At 36.7% G+C, this 27,999-nt stretch overlaps 1 protein-coding gene across 5 annotated transcripts; it reads left to right on the top strand.

The window, feature by feature from the left end:
- Positions 1-11: 11 nt before the first annotated feature.
- On the top strand, positions 12-22,962 carry IFT25 (intraflagellar transport 25). 5 transcript variants are annotated; one of them, XM_063106689.1, is made up of 6 exons: positions 12-73; positions 4,940-5,053; positions 16,345-16,451; positions 18,198-18,266; positions 21,131-21,174; positions 22,817-22,962. In XM_063106689.1, the coding sequence occupies exons 2-6, from the start codon at positions 4,956-4,958 to the stop codon at positions 22,928-22,930; spliced, it is 432 nt and encodes a 143-aa protein (XP_062962759.1). In that variant the 5' UTR covers positions 12-73; positions 4,940-4,955; the 3' UTR covers positions 22,931-22,962. The 5 variants fall into 5 exon arrangements, with proteins under 5 accessions (XP_062962759.1, XP_062962760.1, XP_062962757.1 ...); XM_063106690.1 differs by having other exon boundaries at positions 34-61; XM_063106687.1 differs by lacking the exon at positions 12-73 and adding an exon at positions 263-362.
- Positions 22,963-27,999: the final 5,037 nt, after the last annotated feature.

Raw genomic sequence — 27,999 nt, 5'->3', positions numbered from 1 at the left:
CGGGCCCAGGGCCGAAGACTTGAGGGCCGAGGGCGCCGAGCGGCAGAAGAGGGCACTGCGCGTGCGTGCTCGTGTGAGGGCGGGTCCCCTGGGTTCCTGCGAGCCCCAGGGACTGAGCTGAGCTGGGGGTGGGCGGGCAGCGCGCGCTCTCGCACTTTCCCGGGGAAAGGCGCTGGGGCGGGGTACCCAAGCTTGGCCAGCTCGGTACGAGCGAGCCGGAGGGGCGGGGCCTGGGGGCAGGGTGGAGCGAAGAGCCGGGTGCGCGCGCCCGGGAACTACGAGGAGGCCGGGGCGAAGGGCGGGGGCTCAAGGGAAGTTCCGAGGCGGCCCGTCTGTGCGACCGGAGCTAACGGGAGGCCCAGGCGAGCGGGTCGGCGGGGCAGGGTGGGCCGGCACCGGGGGATGTGGGAGCGTGGCCGGGCGAGGCAGACGGAGGGAGATGCTGGTGGGAAGGGATGGAGGAGAGTGGAGAGGATTGGGAGGACGCTCGCGGCGCCGAGGCGGGAGGCTCCGAGGGGGAGCCTCGGCGCGGGGGAGTCTGAGGTAGGCCTGCCCTCTCCGCTTGGCCCTGGAGGCGCTAGTGCCAGCCCACGAAACTTTTTGAGGCCAGAAATCGTTTTGACGCCCAAAAGGGAAAAACAGTTGCAAACCGAATTAATAAATTACCAATGTGTAAGATGCGATTGCCTTTAATATATTTTATATCATTTGGGGCGGGGCCTCCAAAAGTGTTTGTGTTAGGTCTGAGGAGGAGGGTTTGGGGGGAGATGAGAAGGTGGTGTCCGTTTTAATTTCCACCAAAGTTCCCATTGATGATGTTATGGGAAAAGGTTTGAGGAGTTCACTAGAACCACGGGGGCTGGTCAAGGAGAAAGTCAACCGAAGACTTGACCCGGAGAAGTTTTCAGAAAGAAGGACCAGAACTTGCATGTGAACTCAAGATGAAAGGGTGAACTACAGAGGAACCCAGTGGCCCTGGTTTAGAGGATAGGCTAAGGCGTCAGAGAAGTCCAGGGGCAGGGATTTTTAAAAATTGAATGGATGGCACCCCAGATTGCACCACCTTTGGTAAACTGAGGCCCTGAGGTAATACATGTGTGTTTACAGCAGGGCATCTCATGGTGGGTGATTAGACTACATCCCAAACCTACACTTAAGAGTGAGGAAGCAACACATCTACTGAGTTGTTCCATGGATTTCTTTGGGGTTTGTTTGCCTCTTTCTCATTAACTGAAACAAAGGAAGCTTAAAGAGTACCCAACCTCTGCTGTTTCTTACTTGTTATTTAAGTAATTCTACCCAACACAGGAAATAGGAAAGATAATGGTAGGTATAGAAAGTATAAAATGAATTTTGTATTAAAGCACTTGTTTGCTCCCCTCAGACAGTTTAGATAATTAAGAATGTGAGATAAGAAAACTGAACATTTGGAGAGTACGCTCTTTCCTGTTCATCTACTGCACATCAATGCTCGATACGTTTCCCTAAAATGTAACTCTTTTTAAAAAACAAGTTCTGTCCCTAAATCCCCCAAATTTCTGCTCCCAAACAGATTACCGCAGGGTTTCTCCATCTTTGCACTGTTCACATCTTGGGCTACATAATTGTTTTTTGGCAGGGGGGCTGCTTTGTGTATGTTGGTATATGTAGTGTCATCCTATCCTCCCCCACCAAGTTGTGACAGTGACAACGATCTCCAGACGTTGTCAAATGTCCCCTGAAGGGCAAAATCACCCCCAGTCCATTTGAGAACCACTGGATTATGGGATATCTTGTCTTGAAACGATTCAGCCCTGTTCTTTCAGCTTTCTCCATGGAACATGGTTATAGATCATCAAGAACTTTTTATTCTCCTCTGAACAATATCGAGCCTGACAACATTTATCTGCTTATACTACCCTGAACTGATCACAGTATTCTGGATGTGGATCACACTATGCTAGCACATAGCATATTAATATTTACATAATGTAATAATATATTATTAGTTGCTTGCTTGTCCATCTTCTTTGACACTAAGCTTGAAGGCAAGAACCAAGTCTTAGTCATTTAAGTTGCATTCATCTTTGCAATACCAGCACAGTGCCTGGCCCTTAGTTCAAAAGGGCCTTAGTTGGTATTCACAAATTTTGACAGAATGTAGAACATCCTTAATTCTTTTAATATAATTGAAGATAGCATTATTTTAACTTGGAGGCAGATATAGTAGTACACTGTTGCCTTGTACTAACTTTGTGATCTACCAAACCTGTTAGTTTTAAACATCTAGATCAAGGGTTGGCGGACTTTTTGTAAAGGGCCAGATAGTAAGAATTTTAGGCTTTGTGGGCCTGATAGTCTGTCACAGCTACTCACCTCTGTCACTGTATCATAAATGCATCCATAGAAAATATATAAACAAATAAGCATGGCCATGTTCCAGTAAAACTTTATTCATGGACCTTCAAAGGTGAAATTCATGCAATTTTTATGTCACAAAATATTATTTCGATTTTAAATATTTTAAAATGTAAAAAGCATTTTTAACTCATGGGACATATAAAAACAGGTGGCAGGCTAGATTCGGTTTGCAGGCAGTAGTTTGCTAACCGCTGATCTAGACTAACCCTAGTATGACTGATTTTTAAAGTCTGGGTATAGGCCTTTTATCTATATTAAATATCTTTTTGTGTGTTTGTGTGGCAGCTGGCCGGTATGAGGATCCGAACCCTTGACCTTGGTGTTATAACACCGTGCTTTAACCATGCAAGCTAACTGGCCCACCACATTTAAACATCTTGTTCATTGCAGTCCATATTTCTAGCTCTCTCATTTCTTTTCGATGTCATCTAGCATATTAGCTGACATCCCAACTTTGTGTTGTCTACAAATTGATAAGTATACTTTTTGCATCCTTAATAAAAATGTTGAATGGAATAAGGATAGAAATCTTCTACAAGTTTATTTTGTTCCATTAATCCTCATTCTTTGAGTATAGCCATTCAAAGAGTTATAAATATCTACCTAAAATACTGCCTGTCACCCAACCTACATTTCTCCATCTAGTCCATAGGGGATCCTAAGCAGCTTTGTCTGATGCTTTGTTGAAATGTTCACAATATGTCCCTAATTGTTAGGAACTCCATCAAACAAACAAACAAAAACAGTATAGGTTTAATATGACTTGTAAGCTAATGTTATTGCTACTTCCAGTTTTACTACTTTTTTGGTTGCATTTTCAAGGCCATCATTTTAATAATGAAATTTAATAATTTTAGAATTTTGTCGAGAATTAAAATCCAAGTACAGCAATCTGTATTTACAGGAATTCACTGTCTTTCTCCTCTTCAAACTAAGGGTTGATGTACTATTATGTATCAACATAATAAAATCTTGAAAACGTAATATTGAGTGAAAAAAACAAATACCAAAAGTATATATATACTGTGGAACCTTAAATTTTAAAAGAACAGTACATACTGTTTATGGATACATACATGGTAAAAGTATGAAAATATTCTCAGGAGGGATATTCATCAACTTCAAAATAGCTATTACCTCTGGGCAAGGAAGGGTGAGGGGCTGCTTATTTCTCCAAGAAGAAGAAAAAACTAAAGTAGTTAACATTTATTTTTTTATTTTTATTTTTTTTAAAAGATGACCGGTAAGGGGATCTTAACCCTTGACTTGGTGTTGTCAGCACCACGCTCAGCCAGTGAGCTTATCAGCCATCCCTATATAGGATCCGAACCCATGGCCTTGGTGTTATCAGCACCGCACTCTCCTGAGTGAGCCACGGGCTGGCCCAGTAGTTAACATTTATTAAATCTGGCAGTGGGTACATAATAGCTTAATGTGTTTACTTTTTTGTTTGCTTGTTTACTTGAAAAGTGTTCATTTTTAAAAATTCGACTGGGGGGCCGAGCCCGTGGCGCACTCGGTAGCGTGCTGCGCTGGCAGCGCGGCGACGCTCCCGCCGCGGGTTCGGATCCTATATAGGAATGGCCGGTGCACTCACTGGCTGAGTGCCGGTCACGAAAAAGACAAAAAAAAAAAAATAAAAAAAAAAAAATAAATAAAAAATAAAAATTCGACTGGGGCCAGGATATAAAAGCTATTGTGTGCCATGGTAAATGTTCCTCCCTTTTCCAAGCACTTTGTCCTTTAACCCTTCATAGATAAAACTTTCCCAGTCATTTTGAATTTGTATATTGGTCTGCATCCTGTCACCACCAGTTCAAGTAGAAGGGTGACTGATATCTAATACTATCGTCTTTCCTCTTCCTGTCTTACCCCACCAGTCTCCATAAGAGCGCAACAATATTTTTTCAGGATCCTTTTTATTAAAATAGAACTATGAAAAAATATACATATATGTACATGAAACTTTACAGCAAAAATGTGTTTAAGTCTATGACCCAAGTGACTGATTTAGAGTTTTAAAATAAGTCAATTGTTATCTCTTATTTTACATCTTCTCAAAAAATAATAATGATGATAATGTATCCTTTAAGATGTATATAATATTGTTTGCCACTTCAATTGATAAGTATATAGATAAACAGTCACAAATATGTTTTTATCCTCCAGATTTTTTTAAATTTCAGCAATACAACTGTAAACAGTTTTTTAAAATTTACCCACTAATTCCTAACTTGTTAACTGTTTGCATACGATTATTAAGGGCTTTTAATTTTAAAATCAGAAAAATCATGTTGGTTAGAGTAGTTAGGAACTTATTTTATGGAGAAGAGTAGTGCAAATAGTCAAATCTTACAGATTGTCCCTGGGAGAGATCAGAAGTTTACTTATGTAAATAAACATGTTAGAGTCCCTCCCACTTGTTGAAGGCTGTTCAGCTGAGTGCTAGGCAACAGGCTTTCCTTCTCTCTTCTCAGATAAAGTTCAGAGAATCAAGAAGTTGCTTTTTTGTTATTTATTTATTTATTTTTATTTGCAGGCTAAACACTTTTAAGATGAGAAAAGTTGATCTCTGTTTGAGCTCTGAAGGGGCTGAAGTGATTTTAGCTACATCAAGTGATGAAAAACACCCACCTGAAAATATCATTGATGGGTAAGAGTTACTTTACTTTCTTACTTGAAGCCTTACTATTTATTAGGTCAGTGAACTGAGTACTGGAACTATGTATTTTACAACTAGCACTGCTAAACATAGTTTAATAAATGTCCAGTAAACTAGATTATATGATAATATCCACCTTTGGTACCATTCCTGAAACTGTTTCAGTTATGTATATTTAGGTTTTTGATCTTTTTCTTTATAATTCCTAAACTGACCTCCTTATACAAATAGGTTTTTTCAGAACTGGTTAACTGAGGTAAAAACCCAAATAACAACAGCTTCATTTTATGGAAGTGTACATTTTAATATCTGGTTATGGTTTTATTCCAAGTTTTTCTTGGAAATAGGAACACAAACATTGTAACTTCCTGTCTACTGCATATTTCCTTACTAATCTAGATAACATCTTTGCTGAACTGAATGCTTTACTTTCTGCTCTCCTACTGCATTGTTTGCTTCTACCCTTCTTGATATCATTCCAATTTCCACTCTTCACTGTGCTAGACTTTATTCTAGGTAGAGATAAATATTATTCTCAGACTTTTAATTCCAAGAAAAAGTAGTTAATGGGAGAATTTTTTAAAATAGATATGGCTTATTTTCTTATTCTCTTGATATCTATACAATGATCAAAGTTTGATGCATAGAATCTTATAATTTTAGAGCTGGAAGGACTGAGTTTGTATTAGTCCATTTTTGTTGCTTATAACAAAATACCTGAAAATGAAATTTATTGCTTACAGTTTCGGAGGCTAGGAAGTCCAAAGTCCAGGGAATGCATCTGGTGAGGGTTTTGGTGGTGGCAGCAGTGACCCAGGGGTCTCACATTACAAGATGGTGGAAGCAGAGAGAGCAGAGAGAAAGCATCTCCTCTTTTTTTAAAGCCCTCAGAACCACGCCCCTGACCACCATTTTTAATCCATTCACTACTGCACGGTCCTACAATCCAATCACCTCTTTAAGGCACTACCTTTCAATTACCGTGATAGGATTTCCCACACTCTTAACAGTCACAGTGGAGGCTAAGCTAATACATAAAACTTGGGGACACAATTCAAGCTTCAGTGAGTTTTGGGGGGACATAATTCAATCCACTACAGAGTTCATCTTGTCTAAACCCTTTATTTTAGACTTGTGGTAAGAGAGGGCTAAAGTGGTTAAGTACTTGTTTTAATTATTGGAAGCAGAGCCAGTTGTAAAATGGAGATTATGTGATTCTTTGTGTTCTATTGTTAAGCCCATGTGTCTGAATAAAATTCTAGTAACTCAACCTCTTCCTTTAAGCCTAGTTGTTATTTCCTTTCTGATATATGCCCTTTTCAGGTAGGATTAGTTTATCTCCTTGCTAGGCTTCAATAGCATTTAGTATATACCTCTATTACCTTACTTATTCCTTTATTGTGTAATTTTTTATTTTTAATGTTAGTCTCCTTCAACTGTGAATTCCTAGAAGTCAGAGACTATGTCTTGTTCATCTTTGACTCCACAGTGTCTTGAAATATTTCTTGAGTAGCTTGTTGAATGAAACCATCAAATATTAGTCAAACTCCACTAATGTAAGGCTACTTCAAAAAGTTAATAGAAATATTCATATTATCTTTTAATTCTATTTTTCCATGAACTTTTGAAGTACACTTGTACTGGAAAATGCCAGTGTGTGTGTGTGTGTGTGTGTGTGTGTGTGTGTGTGTGTGTGTGTGTGTGTACATACACACATACCTTTCATATAAACACATACATGTATGTGGATATACTACTGTACATTTGCATAGGTCTTTATAGTTTCATAGATACTATATTACTTTAACCTCACAGTAAGCTTGGGGAATAAGAAGCACAAAAAGTATCTTCAACCCTATTGTAAAGATGAGGAAAAGGGTTATCAGAGGTAAAGTAGCTGCTCGAATCATGCAAATAAGCAAGTGGCAGAATCCACTAACACTTATATCTTCTATCTCCTGGTTCATGGTTCTTTGTACCATATGCTATGATGACTCAAAATTAAGATTTGAATCAAAAATTTAATATCTGCTTTTTGCCTGTATCTCTTCTTAGTTCTTCTCAGTTGTTTACTTCCCAAAATTCAGTTAATATTTATTTATCCCACTCTGACTCACAGTAGAAAAATTAATGTGGGAGCAGCTATGAGGACACTCAGAACTATAGAGATTTGCCTTAATTTGTTTGCTTAAATAGAAATAGAGATTTTTCCAGAAACACTCCTTGTATCTGATTAGAGATAGATCAGCTTTCCAAGGCAAGATCAATTTACCTTAAATTCCTTTGGTGACCTTTTTCTCAAAGGAATACGTTTCTAGATCATTAGGATTAGTTGTCATATGTAGCAGATAATATTTTAGGCTGTATTAGTCCATATTAGTGAATGATTAAGGACATAATATTTTTTAGGTTAGACAAAACCTCTCAGGACAGAAAACCATATGGAATAAAGGTAGTTACTATGCTGATAACTAAACATAGTACATCAGAAACTTTTAATACATATGAAGTTCCAACAAATACAATTAGATTTTATATGATAGATGTTAAAAATTATTTTCTGTTGTTTTATCTAAATGAAAATAATCAGAATTATCTGGAGAAAACAGTGCTATGAATTTTTCCTTACTGGACAGCGAGTATTGTTTCATGGCCCTGCTCCAAACTCAATCTCCTCAGAAATAAAGGTTAAAGAAAATGATTATACTTCTGTTTCACCTCGACCCTACCTTTGTCCTCTGTATTTAAATGTCAATGAAAAGGGAGAAAAGAGGATCTACACTAGAAAAAAAAAAAAGAGTCAAGAAAAAAAGTAGAAGAAAGAGAATTGTTACTTTTGGCATAGTGTGGAAGAATACTAGATTTAGTATTTAAATTCCTGGATAAGTGAACTATATGTGTGTAGTGGATTGAATTATGTCCCCCCAAAACTCACTGAAACTTGAATTGTGTCCCCCAAGTTTAAAGTATTAGAAACTTTGCCCTCACTGTGACTGTTAAGAGCGTGGGAAATCCTGTTATGGTAACTGAAAGGTGGAGCCTTGAAGAGGTGATTGGATTGTAGGAACATGCTGTAGTGAATGGAATAAAAATGGTGGTCAGGGGTGTGGTTCTGAGGGCTTTAAAAGAAGAGCAGAATCAGTCTTTCTCTCTCAGCTCTTTCTGCTTCCACCATTTTGTGATGTGAGACCCCTGGGTCACTGTTACCACCACCGGATGGACTTTGAACTTCCAAGCCTCAGAAACTGTAAGCAATAAATCTTGTTTTCTTTATAAATTACCCAGTTTCATGATTTTGTTATAAGCAACACAAACGGACTAATACAATGTGTTACTTCGGGCAAAGAGTATACAAGGGTAATTTAAAAAGTTCGTGGAAAGATTTGTATTATATTTTAATTCTATTTTTCCATGTCTGTTTGAAGTCATATATGTTGCTGTTTGAGCCTAAGTTACTAGTCTGTAAAATGGGGATAATATCACCTTTCCTGCCCACCTCAGAGTTGTGGAAAAAACACATGAAATAATAGATGTAAAGCAGTAGTTAGCTATAAATCCTTATTATAAATAAAATTACAGTTGTGCATCACTTAACAACAGGAATGTGTTCTGAGAAGTGCACCATTAAGCACATGTTGTAGCCTATTGCTCGTATATACAGTCCATCGTTGACCAAAACATCATTCTGCAGCTCATGACTGTATCTTGATGATTTCCTTATAGCTAATTATGAGGATACAGTTATAGGTAATTTTAAAATTCAAGTGCAGGCTGGCCAGTTAGCTCAGTTGGTTAAGAGTGTAGCCTTGTAACACAAAGATCATGGGTTCAGATCCCCATACTGGCCAGCCACACACACACAAAAAAGAACTCAAAATCCAGGTGTGTATCTACATAATATTCGATATTATTACATTGGTCATATTCATTGAAAGTGAAGGAAAGTTATTCCTAAGGAAGAACATAGTGCAATTAAATTTTAATTTATTTAAATAAATAAAACTTAAAACCATATAAATAAATGGAAATTGTGAAATTTAAGTATAGTGTTAAAAAACCCATAATTGTGAATTAGGAGACCTGGCTTTTTTGTGTCTAACAACTTTATTGACATAATTTACATACCATACAATTCATACATTTAAAGTGTACAATTCAGTGGCTTCCAGCATATTCAGAGTTATGCAAACATCTCCACAGTCAGTTTTAGAACATTTTTATCACACCAAAAAGAAACTGTACCTGTTAGAAGTCACTGTGTAGTGCCCCGTCCCCACTAGTCCTAGGAAACCATTAATCTACTTCCTATTTTTGTAGATTTTACCTATTTAGACATTTCATATAAATGGAACATACATATGTGGTCTTTTCTGACTGGCTTCTTTCAGTTACATGTTTTCAAGATTCATCCATTTTGTTGTACATATCAGTGCTTCATTTCTTTTTATTACCAAATGATATTCCATTGTATGGATATAATACATTTTATTTATCTGTTCATCATTTGATGGACATCTAGGTCTTTTCTACTTTTTGGCTGAATTTTTCCCAATTTTATTTTAAAAATACCCAACTCACAGATCTAAAAAACTCAGGAAACTCTGGGCTGAATAAATACCTAGAGACCATATCATAGTCAAACTGCTGTAAAAAAAAGAGAAAGAAAAAAAATTTAAATAGCTGGAGGGGAAAAAATATGTTATATACAGGGGAACAATAGTACTCATGACAGCTGACTTTGCATCACAAACAGTGGAAGCCAGGGAACAATGGAATAATATCTTTTAAATATTGGGGGGGAAAAGAAACAGTTTTTTTTAAAAAGCAAAAAAACTGTCAACCCAGAATTCTGTATCTAGCTAAAATATCCTTCAAAAATGATGACATAATAAAGACATTGTATTCATCACAAGTAGACCATATCACAGGAAATGCTAAAGGAAACTTTGCATGTTGAAGAGGTATAATACTAGATGGAATCTTAAACCTTCTGGAAGAAATTAGTGCACTAGAAATTGTAAAAATTCGGGTAAATATGAAAGTCTTTTTTTTATTCTTTTAATTTTTTGAAAGACAACTGATCACTTAATTAAAAAAAATTGTATTCTGGGATTTATTACATATGTAAAATATATAACAATGGCACAAAAGTGAAGTTCAACATAAATTGACTATCATGAGGTTCTTATGTTGTAACCTAGAGAGCAACCACTAAAAAAAAGTTTTAATGAATAAATAAAAGAGGTATAGTTAAAAAACTAATAGAGGTATTAAGTGGAATTTTAATTTTAAAAAAATTCACTCATAAGCATATAGAAAAAGAGAAACAAAACAAGAAAAAAATAGATGGGGAACAAATAGAAAATAAATAACAGGATGATAGACTTAAACCCAAACATATCAATGATTATATTAAATGTCCATGAGCTAAACATTCCAATTAAATGGCAGAGATTGTCAGACTGGGTAAAAAAGCAAGACCCAAATATATACTGTCTATAAGATACGCACTTGAAAAATAAAGATATGAATAGGTTGAAAATAAAAGGATGAGTGGACTTGCCAGTTAGCTCAGTTGGTTAGAACATGGAGTTATAACACCAAGATCAATGGTTGGAATCCCTGCAATGGCCAGCCACCCCTCCCCCCCCCAAAAAAAGAAAAGAAAAGGATGAAAAAAGATGCATCCTGCAAACAGTACACATAATAAATGGCTGTAGATAAATTCATATCAGAAAAAGTAGAGTATAAGATAGGGAGTATTACCAGAGATAAAGGTGATATTAGAGGGTCAATTTGTTAGCAAGAGATAACAATCCTATATGTATATGTACCTAATAAGAGATCTTCAAAATACATAAAGCAAAAAGCAACAGATAAAAGGGAGAAATAGACAAATTCACAATCACAGTTGGAGATTTTAATACCTTTCTCTAGTAATGAAAGAACAACTAGACAAAAATTCAGTGAGGATATAGATGAATTGAACAAAACTATCAGTCACCTTGATTTAATTGATATTTATAGAACACTATAATCAACAGTGACACATGGAACAAGTACATATTGAAAATTATTGAAATATGCTGAAAATTAAGTTTCTATAAATTTCAAAAGATTAAAATCTTAAAGAATATGCTTTCTGACCACGATATAATTAAATTAGAGATAAATAACAAAAAGACATCTAGAAAATCCCCCAAAACTTAGAAATTAAACACTACACTTCTAAATAACCCATGGATCAAAAAAATAAATCAAAAGAGATCTTAGAAAATATTCTAACTAAATGATAATGAAATACAACATATCCAAATTTGTGGGATGCAGCTAAAGCAGTGATCCAAGGGAAAGTTATAGAAAAAATTTTTTTTGGTGGCTGGTTGGTATTGTTGGAAAATGTAAAAATAACTTTCTCATAAACCTGTTTTGTCCTTGAAACTATATTTGCCTGCTTCACTAGTTTGAAATAATTTTCTCACAGGCCTGCTTTGTTTTAGAAGTAATATCTTGTCCTTGAAACTATGTTTGCTAGCTCTGGCTATAAATCACTGCTTGCTCTTTTGGCTTTTGTAACAAGAGCTTATCTGCACAACCGCATATGCTAACTAAACGGCTGAGAAAAGAAAAAAAAATGTGTAAAGAGCCTTAGAACAGTCCGCCTATAAAAAGCCTTGTCAGATCTAGGTTTGGGGACCAGGATTTCAGGGCCCGAGCCCATCTGGTCTCACTAGTGTAATACACACCTGGGTCTCCAACCTTCTGAGTGTTTGAGGCTGCTTCCTTGCTGAGTTCATTTCCACAACATTTCAGTGATCAAACCCTGGACCTTGGTGTTATTAATACCATGCTCTAACCACCTGAGCTAACTGGCCAACCCTGAATACTTATATTTAAAAACAAGAATTTTGGGGGCCGGCCCATGGCTCACTTGGGAGAGAGTGGTGCTGGTAGCACCAAGGCCACGGGTTCAGATCCCTATATAGGATAGCTGGTTAGCTCACTTGGGAGAGCATGGTGCTGACAACACCAAGTCAAGGGTTGGGATCCCCTTACCGGTCATCTTTTAAAAAAAATAAATAAAAATAAATAAAAATAAGTAAATAAAAACTGAGTTTTTAAAACCAGTACTCTAAATTTTCACTTCAGGAAGCTAGAAAAAGAAGAGCAAATTAAACCCAAAGAAAATAAATAATAAAGATGAGAGCAGAAATCAATGAAATGGGAAATAGACAATTAGAAAAAATTGACAAAACCAAAAGTTGATTATTTGAAAGGATTAAAAAAAGTTATAAACATCTAGCAAGATTAACCAAGAAAGAAACACAGAAAATGCAATTTACCAGTACCAGGAATTAAAAAAGTAATATCACTAAAGAAACAGTAAGTCAATATAAGGAACAAATTTAAGCTAATAAATTTAACAACTTAGATGAAATGGACAGATTTCTTGAAAAATTCAACCTATAAAAATGATGAGAGATGAAACAGAAAATCTGGACAGCCTTATGTCTATTATAGAAATTAAATTCTATCAAATATTTAGAGAACAAATTCCAGTCTTTCACAAACTCTTTCAAAAATAGAGAAGGAAACATTTCCCAAATTGTTTTAATGAGAACTGCATAATCCTAATATCAAAACCTGACAAAGACATTACAAGGAAGAAAATTAGAGACCAATATCCTTTATGAATATAGACACAAAAATCCATAACAAAACATTATAGAGTCCAACAAATGGAGTTTATCCTGCAAATGCAAGGCTGGCACATTTCCCCCATTATCCAGGAATACAAGATTGAGTGTAATTCACTACATTACCAGAACAAGGGAGAATAGTCATATGATCATCTCAATAGATACAGAAAAAGCGTTTGATAGAATTCAGTGTCCATTCATGGTGACAATTCTCAGCAAACTAAGAAGAGAACTTTCTCAGTCTGATAAAGGCATCTATTAAAATCTTTCAGCTTAATGGTGAAATAGTAAATGCTTTCACCCTAAGATTGGAAACAAAACAAGAATGTTTGCTCTCAACATTTCTATTCAATGTTTTCCTAGAGATCTTAGCCAGTACAGTAAGGAAAGAAAAGACATAAAGATGTAAAGATAGGAAAGGAGTAAAACTACCTGTGTCCACAGATTATATGAACATTTTCACAGAAAACCCTGAAGAGTCTCCAAAAATGAACTTCTAGAGCTAATAAGTGAATTTAGCAAGGTCAATATACAAGAATCAAATGTATTGCTATGTATTTGTATTAGTAGGAAACAGCTGAAAAATGAAATTATTTAAAATTCCATTTACAATAACATTCAAAACATAAAATAGTTAAGAATAAATTTAAGGGCCGAGCCCGTGGCGCACTTGGTAGAGTGCTGCGCTGGCAGCGCGGCGACACTCCCACCGCGGGTTCGGATCCTATGTAGGACTGACCAGTGCACTCACTGGCTGAGTGCCGGTCACGAAAAAACGACAAAAAAAAAAAAAAAAAAAAAAAGAATAAATTTAATAAGACATAAGACTTTTATATTGAAAACTATAAATGTTGCTGAGAAAACTATATTTTAATATAATAAAGAACTAAATTAATGAAGAGATAGAGTACATTCATGATTGGAAAACTCAATATTGTTAAGATGCCAGCTTCTCCCTAAATTGACCTGTAGATTCAATACAATCCAAATTAAAATCTCAATATACTTTTACAAAGAAATTAACAAATTAATTCTGAAATGTATGTGGAAATGCAAAAACCTAGACTAGTTAAAATGAAAAGGAAGAAAGTTGGAGTACTTACATTATCTGATTTCAAGACTTAGCAATAATCAAATATATAGTAATCAAAACAGGGTGGCATTTTTGTAAAGATCAATGGAACAGAATAGAGAATCCAGAAATAAACCCACATTTATAAGGTTATATGAGGTTAATTTTCAACAAAAATGTCTTTGATTTTAGACAAAGACACCAAAGCAGTTCCAGCAGGAAAAGGAAAGTCTTTTTAACAAATGGTGCTGGAACATCTGAATAAACATATGGATAAAAATGAACCTTGACCCCTACCTCATACTGAGCACAAAAATTAATTTAAAAGGACCATAGATCTCACCTCAGAGCTAAAATTATTAAGCTTCTAGAAGGAAATATAAGAAAATACCTTTGTGACATTGAGGTAGGCAAAAAGATTTCTTAGGGAAGACGCAAAAATCATTAAGCATAAGAGAAAAAAGTAATAAAACTGGACTTCATCAAAAATAAAACTTCTTCCCATTGAAAGACACAATTAAGAAAATGAAAAGGCAAATAGACTGGGAGAAAATATTCATAATACATATATCTAACAAAGGACTCCTACAAATATATAGTAAACATAAGAAGAGTTTAGTAAAAACAATGAGAACATACTTAACAGACACTTCACAAAAGAAAATACATGAATGGCCAAAACACATGAAAAAAGCACTTAGTGTCATTAGTTATCAGGGAAATACAAATTAAAACCATAGTAGGACATCATTTCACATTTACTAGAATGGCTAAAATTGAAAACAGCAAATGTTGGCAAGGATGTGGAGCAATTGGAACTCTCTTACATTGCTGGTAGGAGTGTAAAATAGTGTAACCACTTTGGAAATCTGTTTTTTATAAAGTTAAATATACTTCTACTGTATGGCCTGGCATAAATTACCTAGTAATTACCCATGAGAAATGAAAATGTGCCTGTAAAAACACTTGTACCAGAATGTTTATAAAAGTTTTATTAATAATAGTCAAAAACTGGAAGCAATCCATATATCCAACAAAAATATCAAACAAAAGAATGAATAAAAACATTGTGGCAGAGTCCATAGTGATAGAAATTAGAGCAGTGATTGCATAAGGGAGGTGGGGATTGTCTGGAAGGAAAGATAAAGGAAATTTCTGGAGTCATGGAAATGTTCCATGTCTTGATTTGGGTATTGGCATATATACATTTATCAAAACTCATTAAGTTACACACTTAAGGTAAATTTCACTGTAGGAAATTTTAACTCTAAAAAAGACAGAAAAAAGTTTATATAGTTAAAATAGAAATGATTGGGCTGGCTGGTTAGCTTAGTTGGTTAGAGCATGGTGCCTATAACACCAAAGTCCAGAGTTTGCTCCCCATACCGGCCAGCCACACACACACACAAAAATAGAAATGATTATTTCTGTAGTTACTACCATATATACTATATACTATTTTTTATATATATGCACTCAATTTTAAGTCCTGTATATGTGTGTGCACATGCACACATCTAGGACTTAAAATTGAGTGCATATTTTAATTTTTCTCAAACATTTATGACACATCTACTATGGGTTAGCCGTTGTGGTAGTTGCTAGGAATACAAAGATGAGTAACAGAAAGTGGCTGAGCTGAAAGAGCTCAGCATCTAGTAGGAGCCAGAAAAACATGTTCTGCCAGTGTAGAAATCTATGCTGAGTATGAAGCAAGTGCAAAGGAGGGAGGAAGTGATTCCAATTTGTTGAAGTTGGAGAGTTGGGACCAAAAAGTGAATAAACTTTTACAAGGGGAGGAAGGGCTTTTCAAGTCAAGAGAACCTCGTTGTAAGATACAGAAGCATGAGCCTGCATGACATGTTTGCAGAATTTTGAGTGGCCCAATGTGACTACGGTGATGGTAGGTAGTATAGTGATGGGAGAAAATAAACCTTAATGATGAAACCAGATTGTACAGAGTCTTAAATGCCATGCTAAGGAGTTTAGATTTATAGGCAATAAGGGTCCACTGAAGGTTTTTAGACAGGAGTGACACTGATTCTATGTTTCTGTTTTAGAAAGGGATGTATGGTAGTAGTAGGTTATAGGTTCAGATTCCCTTACCTGCCAGCCACCAAAAAAAAGAAAAGAAAAAACATGTGGTAGTAGTAAAGAAGTATTAAACTTGGGGAGATATTAGAAGCAGAATTAACAGAAAGGGGTTGCAAGAATCTAGTAGTTGTCAATTTTTATTTATTTATTTATTTTTTAAAGATGACCGGTAAGGGGATCTTAACCCTTGACTTAGTGTTGTCAGCACCACGCTCTCTCAAGTGAGCTAATCGGCCATCCCTATATGGGGATCTGAACCCGTGGCCTTGGTGTTATCAGCACCACACTCTCCCAAGTGAGCAACGGGCTGGCCCCGATAGTTGTTAATTTTTTAAAAATACTTATTTATTAGAATTTTATGATTAACCATTTATATTTGCTTATTCCTTTTCTCTTTTCTTTAAACTTAACAATAGGAGTCCAGAAACATTTTGGACCACCACAGGAATGTTTCCCCAGGAGTTCATTATTTGTTTCCACAAACATGTAAAGATTGAAAAGCTTGTAATCCAGAGTTACTTTGGTAAGAAAATTATGTATTAATTTTCATCATCCTTTAATTTTTTCATAGGCACAGGGCATGTATGTAAACTTTTGGCAAAACATTAGTTTTTCTTTACAGCATGGAATCCATTTTTATTGCTGGGGTGAGAAGTGGGGATTATAGTTAACAGTTAGCCTGTCTGAAACTGCAAATTTGAAATCCTTCCAAAGCACATAATAATTTCCATGCATTTTACTATGTGAAAGTTTTTGGCAAAAGGCCCTATTATGAACATAAGCCAGCTTGCCAGAACATTAGGTTCCATGACATCTTTATTTTAGATTCATTAGGCCTGGGGTTCTCTGCCAAATTCTTGCTGAAAATCTGACAATCCTGATTATTCACATTGGATAGTTTTGATTCGTCTATTACTAATGGCATTTTCTGAGGGATTTAGGAGGAGAATCTCCCATTGGAACATCATTCTAATTGTATCTTTGTTTATTTAAGGATAAAGTGTATCAGACAATGCAGTGGCAGGAAACAGAATACATCCCAGATAGTTCAAATGAAGAGGCTTTATTGATGGGGCTACTTACAAAATTATGGTGTGGGTTAAGGGAACAAACAAGGGATGATGAGGTCCTCAGAAACTAGTTATAGCAGGAAGCCATTACTGCCCCTAGAACAAGGGAAGGAAATAGTGTTATCGGAGCCCAGTGAGAGCTGGAGCCTGTGCAGAAGGGCTTGCAGGCAAGAGCTGTAGTCATGAAGAGACATAACCAATGTCAAAGATGTGGCTCTAAAGCAGGGAGAGAGTGGAGATGAAATATCCTGATTTCACTTCCCCACAGCTATGGTTTCTTCCTGGTGCCTCCCAATGGCTAAATCCAACCAGAAGCCAGTGGGTAAGTGAGTCTAGGTGATGTAGTCCACAGAAGTCAGCCCTCAGTGCACAGAACAAGACAGAGAAGGGAAGGGATAGATGTGGGGTAGCAGGAACTGGTTGGGACAGTGGAGAAAAAAACCAGTGCAGAAGGAAGATGACTGCATTTCTTTCTTTCTTTCTTTCTTTTTTTTTTTTTTTAAAGATGACTGGTAAGGGGATCTTAACACCCTTAGCTTGGTGTTGTCAGCACCACTCTCAGCCAGTGAGCTAATCGGCCATCCCTATATAGGATCCGAACCCGTGGCCTTGGTGTTATCAGCACTGCACTCTCCCGAGTGAGCCATAGGCCAGCCCCAAGGTGACTGCATTTCTGATAAGTCTCTCTTCTGTCATTAATTGTAGAGGCTCTTGAATCAGACCTAAAGTTTTAATTTCAGTTCTGGCATTTAGCAGCTTTATATCATTAAACATCTTACCTGGCTTCTCTGTTTTCTCATCCGTAATGTGGGTTAATAATACCTTTTCATAAGATTGTCGTCAAGAATGAATGGAATGAGTTCTCCATGAGGGTTTATGACCAAGCCCACCAATAGTACTATCACTATCACTAGTATGCAAAAATAATCTGGATGAGACCAAATTCAAAAAAGCTCTACTAGCTCTGTGTTGTATGGTTACAAACATTTGTAAGATTACAGTTACATAAGACTGCATTTTACCATAGGGACTTATAGAGTACGTGAGTAACTTCCAGAACATGGTGTTCCTGATCCCAGTACTCTGTGTAGTCCCACCAATGCATGAAATCTCGGACAGAGAGACAAAGAAATGTAGGGACAGCAACATGGAATCAGGTAGGTAATTAACCTTTATATTTCTTTTATTTACAACGTCAGTGCGGACTATGAGGATTGAAAAGAGCACATCTAAAGAGCCAGTTGATTTTGAGCAGTGGGTTGAAAAAGGTACGTACTTGTCTCACCAGCATTGTTCTGAGCATAAGGAAGTAGATAATTGTCCTTTAACTCTACATTTCTAATCTGGCTGCATTTTAGTGGGGAAAAAAATGACCTTGATGATTCCTGTGACATATTTAGGGCCTGGAAAAACCCAGGTTTGAATACGAGACTGCTTCTTCACTTACTGTTTATAACTGCTAACGTGCTACTTAAATTTTCTGCATTTCAGAATCCTTATCAGAAAAATGGAGATGGTACCTGCGAGTTAAGGTTTTTGTGAACTTATATCTGGCATGTAATAAACAAACAACAAATATTAGTTTCTCATCTTCTTTCCTTCCTTCTTGATTAATGGTACTATTTAAATATCATCAGCAGAATGTTAGACTCCAGTTAAACACAAACATATTGCCTTCATGTGTCTATCTCCCTTCCCTCCCACAATACCATGAAAATAGCAGTAAAGGAATAAAAATAGGCATAAACTTACAAGGACAAAAAATAACAGCAGACAAACAAAAAATCAGGAAACTAAAGCAAATGTGAGAAATCAATATCTACTATGATAGAGGGCAAGCAGATGGAGGAGCAGTAACTTCTGTAGCTGAACAGATTAGGTAATAACCTAAGTGCCTGCCAGGGAGAATGTCAAAGAGAAGAAAGCCAGTTTGCCACACAGAGCCCCAGAAAAGTTTAGAACTTGAAGGCAACAGGTACCATGGGAAGTGTGAGTGAGACATGAACCAGAAGACAAGGGTGATTAGTTGAACATCTATATACAGAGTGGCTGGACTCTAGGTACCTTCTTCTACGCAACAAAAGTAGGTGACCACAGACCTCCACCACCACCCTCAAGAGAAGATTAAAGATATTGAATGTTGAGGCGAGGACTCGAGATCAGGCATAGTAGAGAGTGAGTGAGACAGGGGATTTAAGTGGAAGCCTACATGACGAACAGCTGGAATTCCAGCCTCCTTCCTGTGCTCTGCTGTTAATGACAGCAACCAAGAATATACCCCCAGCTAGGAGACTGGAGGATTCATCTTTGGAGTAACTGACTGGCCCCAGGAAAAAGGTCTATGCATACTGACAAAAGCTCTTATTCCTGGTCACCCCGTTGAAGTCCACCAGTAAACAAGCCTGGCTCATGCACTCAGTTTTCAAATGATTTATTATCTATAAGTAATAAAAGACACCCAAGGATCACAGACATTTGATGAAGGCGTCAAACCCTGAATATTAGCAACTTTTAACTCTAATTTCCAATTTATAGGAAATATAGAGGATAGAGGAACAAATTAAATGAAACCATCAGGATGCAAGATGACAAAATCTAGAATGTGGGACGTTCTACAGGACAACTCACCTGGTCTCTTCAATAAGTCAATGGCATAAAAAAAAAAGTGTGTGGGAGAGAAAGCAGTTCAAGATTAAAAGCAACTTAATTCTGATTTGAATAAACCAACTCTAAAAAGACATTTGGGGGAGACAATTGGGGAAATTTGAATAGGGACTAGATATTACACTAAAGCATTATTTTTAATGTTAGTATGATATTGTAGTTGTATAAAAAATCTGTTATTTAGAGATGGATAATCAAGTAGTTAGAAGTGAAATGTCATGATGTCTTAGACTTGCTTTAAAATACCTTAGCAAAAAAAATTAGATAAATCAACTATGGTGAAATGTTAGGAATTGTAAAATCTAGATGATGGGTATATATGGTTATGTTATGTATATATAGTTATGTTCTGTCTTTTATGTATGAGATTTTATAATTTTTTATAACTAAAAAAACTGGGCAAATGAAAAAGAGTTTATTATTAACTCCTGGTGGGGGGTTAGAAAGAAAATGTGATAATTGGTTATTTATTTCAGCAATAAATAACATTTACATAGAGATAATAATGTAACCACCAAGTATTGATTTCAAAATTGGGAGGAGAGAAAAGTTGCAGGAGGAGCAGGAAGGGGATATTAGTTTAAGAAACCTAAATTTTTACCTGTCCTATTATAAAGTCAGTAAAAAATTGATAAACTAGGAAGGGAATATAAGTATATATAATTCCAGGAAAAACAGCGTAAAGAGTTGAAAACATTTATCTGTATGGAACAGGACTGGAGGAGAAAGAAGGAGTAAAGCAGGGGATTACTGTTTTTCATTATCTTAGAGAAGGGTTAGGAAGCAGAAAGAAAGTCACATATAGTCTTATTTCCCAGAGACTTCTGTTTTAGTACAATGTGGCTTTTAAAGTTATGTACATTTATTTTGATTCAAATAAAATTAATGTCTAATAATGTCAATAGCTATTACTATATCAATTAAATACTTTATGTTTCCAAAAGAATGTTTTATATGATTAACTCATGATCAAATAAATCAGTCTGTCCTAAAATTATGGAAGTAAAGGTTTATTAAACTTGTATAGCAGAAGAGATCAATTTGTGGATCACATAATTCTGCATCATAGTGAAAATTCACTGTGAGAAACTGAGCTCTAGCCGTTACCCATGTGTACAATGAAATGGCTCCTTTCAGGCCTGTGATTACTATTAGTAGCTCAATCCTTAAAAGAAATTTTCACATTTTATCAATTCCTTACTTTATATTACTTTACTGTAATTTACATTTGCATTTCCTTTTGCTTATACTCACTAGAGATATTTTATAGCTCATACTTTATCTTTTTTTTAAACTTTTTATATCATGTCTCTATTTTTGTATCAAATTTCAACCACAAAACACAGGTAATTCCTTTAAATCTATTCTAAATTTATACCAAATATCACGTTTTGCTTGAACATAAATTTCAGTAGCTATCCTCATATATTTTGAGCCTTAACTCATTTCTGTTAAATTTGTGTTTTAGATTTAGTACACACAGAGGGGCAGCTTCAAAATGAAGAAATTGTGGTAAGTAAATATAATTTGTAGAGATAAACATTATCTTTAACTAGTACAGTATGCTTAGATTTTAAACCTATCTCCATAATCATAGAGTTAATAAATATCTTCATGATTTATAGATTCTGTACCTAATCAACCAATAGAGAAAGTTATTCTCAATAACATTATAACCTAATGTAGCATTTGTAAATTAGGCTCTTATCCGTCATAGAGAGTGTAACAGCAAGGATAAAACAATTCAATTATTAGTTTTTTACTTTTCTTATTCCTTTATTTTGAAGTATTTATTTGCTTTGCTTTGCCATCTTTCACTTGATTCTGTAGTCCTTTTAGAATAGGAATCAAAAAAGATTGAGATGCCAGAACTGGATGTTAATTTAAGCATGAAAGGACAAGGGAAATTCAGATAAGGGGAACTAGAGCATAGGATCAGCAATAAATAGGCCAGAGAGAGATGAGGTGGAAAGAGAACCAGTATTTTTCGACAACATTCCACTGGGCTTTGCTTGTCAAGTGGAATGAATGTCCATTGATGAGGAAGTTGCTGCGTCATCTGGAGTTTGTCTGTTCCTACTAGCTTGTCAGGCCCTGGTTTTATACAAACACAAAGAAGTAAAACAACTGAATGTGTATTTTTTTAGGTGGTAGTGTTTGTTTAATTAAGTTTTCTCTAAGTGAGGGTTAAAGTGGTACTACGTCCATTAAGTGTACTTCCTCACAACTTGCCGCAAGCTGCTTAAGGAATCAGTGTTTCAGAAGATTCTGTAGGAAGTTCTTGAATCCCATTAATTTCCTTTTCTCCCACCAAAATTTGCCCAATAACTGGGGTGGCCAGTGGGGTCCAGAAAAATGATTAATTATACTGAATTTTATCATCCTGTTTTTCTCCATCTTTACCTGGAAATCACCCATAACTTTATTACGCAGTCACAACAGCTTTTACTGTACTTATTTTCTTCTAGTTGTTGACCACGTGCATCGCATACTTATAATAACAATGCATGGACAATTTTGTATCATCTGTTTTGTTTACATAACATGTGCTTCATAAATATAATTTTAAAATAACATTTGCCTGTTTGCATACATTTAACCTAATTTTCTTTTTCTTTTCTCTGCCATTATAAGCAATTCACAGGGAGACATCTTATGCATGTTCCTGCTACCACAACCTTCACCTTTTTTATTATTTTCTAAGATTAAATTTCAAGGAGTAGAGTTACTGTGTGCTAGATTATAAACATATTTATAGCTTTTTTAATATATTGCCAAATTGCTTTCCAGAGAAAGTATATAAATGTAAAAAAGTATAGTCATGCTTCAGGGTAGTATATTCTGAGGCATCATTAACCAAGGGAAACCTCTTATGAAAAATACTTCAGAAAGACACTTTTAAAAAATTGATCAGAAATGTACAGTTGCAATTTTTAGCTCCACCTGCTATTTTTCAGCAAACCAAGGCTAATATTCAGCTGATATGCACCAGAACAACTGTTATATATGGCTGGCCTCTCTTCTGAATATTATATCTTATATATTGTTATATATTCAGAATATTACTCTTGCATCAAACCCTTTCTTCTGCTAACTGCTTATTAAGAGTTTACTAGGATTGCTAAAAGCATCCATATTGATTTTTCTTCTACAGGCACACGATGGCTACGCCACTTACTTGAGATTCATTATTATATCAGCCTTTGATCATTTTGCATCTGTGCATAGCATTTCTGCAGAGGGAACAGTAGTCTCAAATCTTTCTTAGTAATTATAACAAAATGCTCTTGCATGACATTTTTTAACAATGTATTTATTTAAACATGAAGTTGTCATTGATATACTTTATTAAAAGGATTTATATCAGTCTGTTTCAGTTTTTATTTATATTCTCTTCCGTATTTTGGGCAAAGGAATTCTGGTTTCATCAGTCAGCAGTACTGTCCCCCAGGGAGGGTATGAGGAAACTTTGGCTTCAATATACAGCTTAATCAGGGAAATGACTATACATGAAAATTTAACTGATAATATATTGTGTCCCCACAACATCTAATATGGTGCTCTTCAGATCTCAATGGATTAATTTTCTAATTTATTGATTGATGCACAGGGCTAAGTGAGCAATATAGACAGCAAACAATATAAGCATTCAGAGGAAAGAAAGTACTTGTGGGAAGGTTTTATTGAAGTCATGGAACCTGAGCTGAGGCCTGTAATACAAGTCATTTTATTTTTTCTTTTAATCCTATGTTGTTCTGACTTGAAAACCTCAGAAAAGGGTTAGAAAACACATAATCTTAGTTCCCAAAGACAACTATTATTGGTATTATTTTATATTTTATTATGTGACTTTGACTTTGGAAACATAAATAATTACTATAGCCAAAAATTAAATAAAAAAGCAATTCCAAAATATCAAAAACAAACAAATGCATGAACCTAACTTTATCACAGTTGGTAAAATAAACACACAGGAAAAGATAATTATTTTAAGTGGCATAGTATTTTGTCCATGCAGTATGTATTAGTTCTTACACCTGCAGTAACAAAGTACCACAAACCTGGTGACTTAAAACAAGGAAATTTATTTCACACAGTTCTGGAGGCTGGATGTCCCAAATCAAGGTGTTGGCTGGTTTGGTTCCTGTTGAAGGTTCTGAGGGGGAATCTGTTCCATGCCTTTCTATTAGCTTCTGGTGTTGCAGGCAATCCTTGGCATTCCAGTCTTTGTCTCCACCATTACATGGCATTTTTCCTATACATCTTCACATCATATTCCCTCTGTGCATATCTGTCTCTGTGTGTCTTCCCCTCTTCTTATAAAGATATTAGTCATATTGAATTAAGGGCCCACCCTACTCATCTTAACTAATTATATCTGCAATTGCCCTATTTTTCCAAGTAAGCCCACATTCACCACTAGTACTAGGGGTTAGGTCTTCAACACATCTTTTTGGGAGACACAATTCAACCCACAACACAGTCTCAGTGGAATATGTTTGTGGTCATTAATTTTATATAACAGCTTGGCTGGGTCACAGTGCCCAGGTATTTGGTCAGACATTATTCTGGATATTTCTGTGAGGGTGTTTTGTGGATGAAATAAACATTTAAATCAGTGGACTTTGAATAAAGTAGATTGCTTTCCATAATGTGGGTGGGCCTCATCCAATCAGCTGAAGGCGTTAAAAGAACAAAGCCTCACCTTCCCTGAGCAAGAAGGATTTCTGCCAGCACATGGCATTCAGACTTGAATTGCAATATCAGCTCTTCCCAGAGTCTCCACCCTGCTAGCCTACCCTGCAGATTTCAGACTTGTCAGCCTTCATAATCACATGAGCCAATTCCTTAAAATAAATCCCTTTCTCTCTATATATACATCCTATTGGATCAGTTTCTCTGGAGAATCCTGACTAATGCAGATTTTAGTAAAGACAAGTAGAGCTGCAAGGAAATCTTAGACCTCCTTTAGTTAATTATTCCACAGTTAATTATTGGTAGTAGTATTACACTTTGTCTTGAAACCATTTTAATATCCTGTATGTTATACGATAATGCAAATAAGTTATGTTAATATAGTTAGGAATCAAGATTATCATTTATAAATAAAACAGGTAGAAGTATAAAATCAAAGAAATTAAGTAAATTCCTCTGTGATTTAATTTTAACTGAAACAGCCCATATAAATTCTATTTTTTAAAAAAGCAGCTGGCCAGTAAGGGGATCTGAACCCTTGACCTTAGTATTACCAACACCATGCTCGAACCAACTGAGCTAACTGGCCAGCTAAGTGCATACTTTTTGAGTCTGTTCACTGAAGATGTCTAGGAGCAGTGACATCCAAATAGCAGTGAGCAAACCAAGTACCCAGATGGTGGACTCTAAATACCTCTCCCATTAATTGGAACCAACGTAGTTGAAGGAATGGCTGATTCCAAATCTGGGACAAGAAATAGACAAGATGAGCCTGGGACATTTTATTGTGTCAGAAAATAAAGACTAATGGGTCATGTCAAAAGGATACAGAAGCCAACATGAAAGCACTCTTGCTGGCCAAAAATGGGAAAATTTGAGCAGGAAAAAAAATATATCTACAGTTGATTGAAACCATACTTAATATATTTAAAAATTAATTCATATTAATATTAGAGTGAGAAAGAGAGAAAATATAAGAACAAAACAAATAAAACCCTGATTTGACTCCATGGGAAATAACTAGGGCAAAATTTCTCCTTTGAAAATTTGCATTTAAAAGGAAAGAGTTAGGCATCTATTATGTACAGACTGCATTTGAGTCTTACTAAGTAACCCTAGTAGATGAGAAAAAGTTCTTTGCAGAAGAATTCCTAATTAACGTAGAAGGTATAATAGAATTAGAAAATCATCATTAATTTGGGTGGAATTAAAACTTGATATAGGCAAAAATCATCGTGCATGGAATCTTAATTGAAAGGTTGACGGGGAACTTTACAATGCAGCGATCAGGCTGTTACCACCTCACAATGCAGGGATCAGGCTAATACCACCTGAATCTACTAAAAAATGGATTAACCAGTGTATCAGTTAGCTTAGGCTCTTACAAACCACCCCAAAACGTACTGGCTTAAAGCAACAATTTTATTTTCTCACAAGTCTGTGATCTGTTGGCAATTTTTCTGGTTCGTGCCTGCTTGCCTGATCTCTGGTAAGCTGGCAACTCAGATAGTCTTTTAGTCTAGGATGACTTCACTCACATGTCTTATGACTTGCAGGTTGGTTGGTCTAGGTGGCCTCAGCTGGGACTATTCGTCTCCGCTCCTAGTAGTCTCTCATCCTCCAATAGGCTAGCCCAGGCTTCTTCAGATGGTAGTTTCAGCATTCTAAAAAGTAGGAAGAGAGGGAAAGCCCCAATATGCAAATACTTTTTGAGTCTCTGCTTGTATCAGTTTTTATATTGTCCTGTTTGCCCAATCATGTCATGTGTGGCCAGGCCCAGAGTCAGAACAAGAGGGGTCTGCTCAAGGGCATGAATACAGGGAGGTGTGAACAAGTTGGGGGTAGAGGCAGTGGGAGCTATTACTGCTACAGTCTACTACAATCAAACACTGTGTGCCTCCTGATGTGATACTATGTGAAGTACACAGACCAACCTATAAAGTACTGTTGCCAATATTACTGAACCCAAGTCTAATCAAGCTCTGGAGTTAATTTCCATTTTCAGGAAATTCAAGTGCTAGAGGAAAAAATGAAATGACACCACAAGGAAGCAAATAGACTAGTAGCCATTAATGCAGCTCACTGAAATATCTAGATCTGTGCTTTCCCTGCACATGGTAAGGTACACTTCCTGGTCTTCTCTGTTTGGGTAGTGCCATGTGACCAGTTCTGGCCAATGAGATGAAGAGTAGTTGACTTCTAGGCTGAGCATTTAATTTGTCTGCCTGAGGCCTGGGAACCTCAGCAGCTGCCAGCAGCCCCTACCCAACAGATGACATGAGGGTGCCCAGGGAGCTCAGCAGCCATGGGCAGCCCCTACCACTGCTGCAGACACTGCTTCTGTACAGGTGGTCTGTCACATCCACTGCTGCCACAAGGGCAGCTTGCCACCACAGCAGCAGTCACTACTACCATGGAGGCAGCCCACCAACCACTCAGCTGCATCAACACAAGGATAGTTACCAGCGGAGCCCAGGGAAAGAGGTGAGTGAGTTCACGCCTGTGACCTAGTAGCCCAACCCACAGAGGGAATTATACTGTCACACATGGTAGCACACCTGGGGGTGGGAGGTATGTGTCCAGCCCACATGACTGCTTTGATCTGGGGAGAGGCATAATGGAAACGCCTGAGACTGCAGAAACTCTGGATACCCAAATAGAGTAAGAAAGAAAATCCCTAATCACCACCAACCCATCCCCCAACCAGGGGAAGCAAGGACCCAGGAGGAGCCTCTGCCTGTAGGAAAGAGGAGAGAGAATCCCTGCCCAGGGTCACCCATTCAAACTGAGGAACTCTAGTATACCCCTGTGCATCCATCAGGGTCACAGGACGCTACCTGGGGTGCCAACAAGCCTGCCCAGGGACACCCACCCCAGCCAAAGAGAGAGAGTGCAACCAGGCACTTCTCCCAAGAACTCAAGAGCTCACTCAGGTCCTCAACAAACCAATACTGTGTCACTAACCTCAGCAAGGAATCACTAAGTGCTCCAGTGCCTATGCCATGGAGTCACTCACATGCAACTCCAACACTGAACATGGCTGAAGTACCCACATGGAGACAACACTTCTGTGTCTACCCAGAACCAATACTAAAACATCCTACTCAACAGTCAATATAAAACACATCTGCAGGAGGTAGTCTATCTCCTCAAAGCCCACTCTAGGGTAATAGAAGAAGCAACTGCTCTACCATAGGCCCAGACATCAATGTAGAGATACTAGAAATATGGAAAAAAAAGAAAAGAAAATGTGACATTACCAAAGGAATACAGTAATTCTTAAGTACCAGACCCTGTAGAGCAGGAAACCCTGGAAATGACTGAAAAGGGATTCTGAGCAACAATCTTAAGGAAACTCAGTGAGTTACAAGAAGACTCAGACAACACAACAAGATCAGAAATAGTATCCAGAATATGAAGGAGGAAATTCACAAAGAGAGTAATACCTTAAAAAAGAATGTAGCAGAACTCCTGGAACTGAAGGATTCATTCAACAAGATAAACAAAACCAAGAGCTTAAGCAGCAGGTTAGAGCAAGCAGAAAAAAGAATTTCTGAACTAGAAGATGGTCTTTTTGAAATAACCCAGGTAGACAAAAAGAAAAAAGAATCCAAAAAAATGAAGAAAATCTAAAACAGCTAG

Source organism: Cynocephalus volans, chromosome 8 (genome assembly GCF_027409185.1).
Source record: "Cynocephalus volans isolate mCynVol1 chromosome 8, mCynVol1.pri, whole genome shotgun sequence".
NCBI lineage: Eukaryota > Metazoa > Chordata > Mammalia > Dermoptera > Cynocephalidae > Cynocephalus > Cynocephalus volans.
Note: the sequence above shows the minus strand (reverse complement) of the source record. Positions and strands in the feature narration are given on the sequence as shown.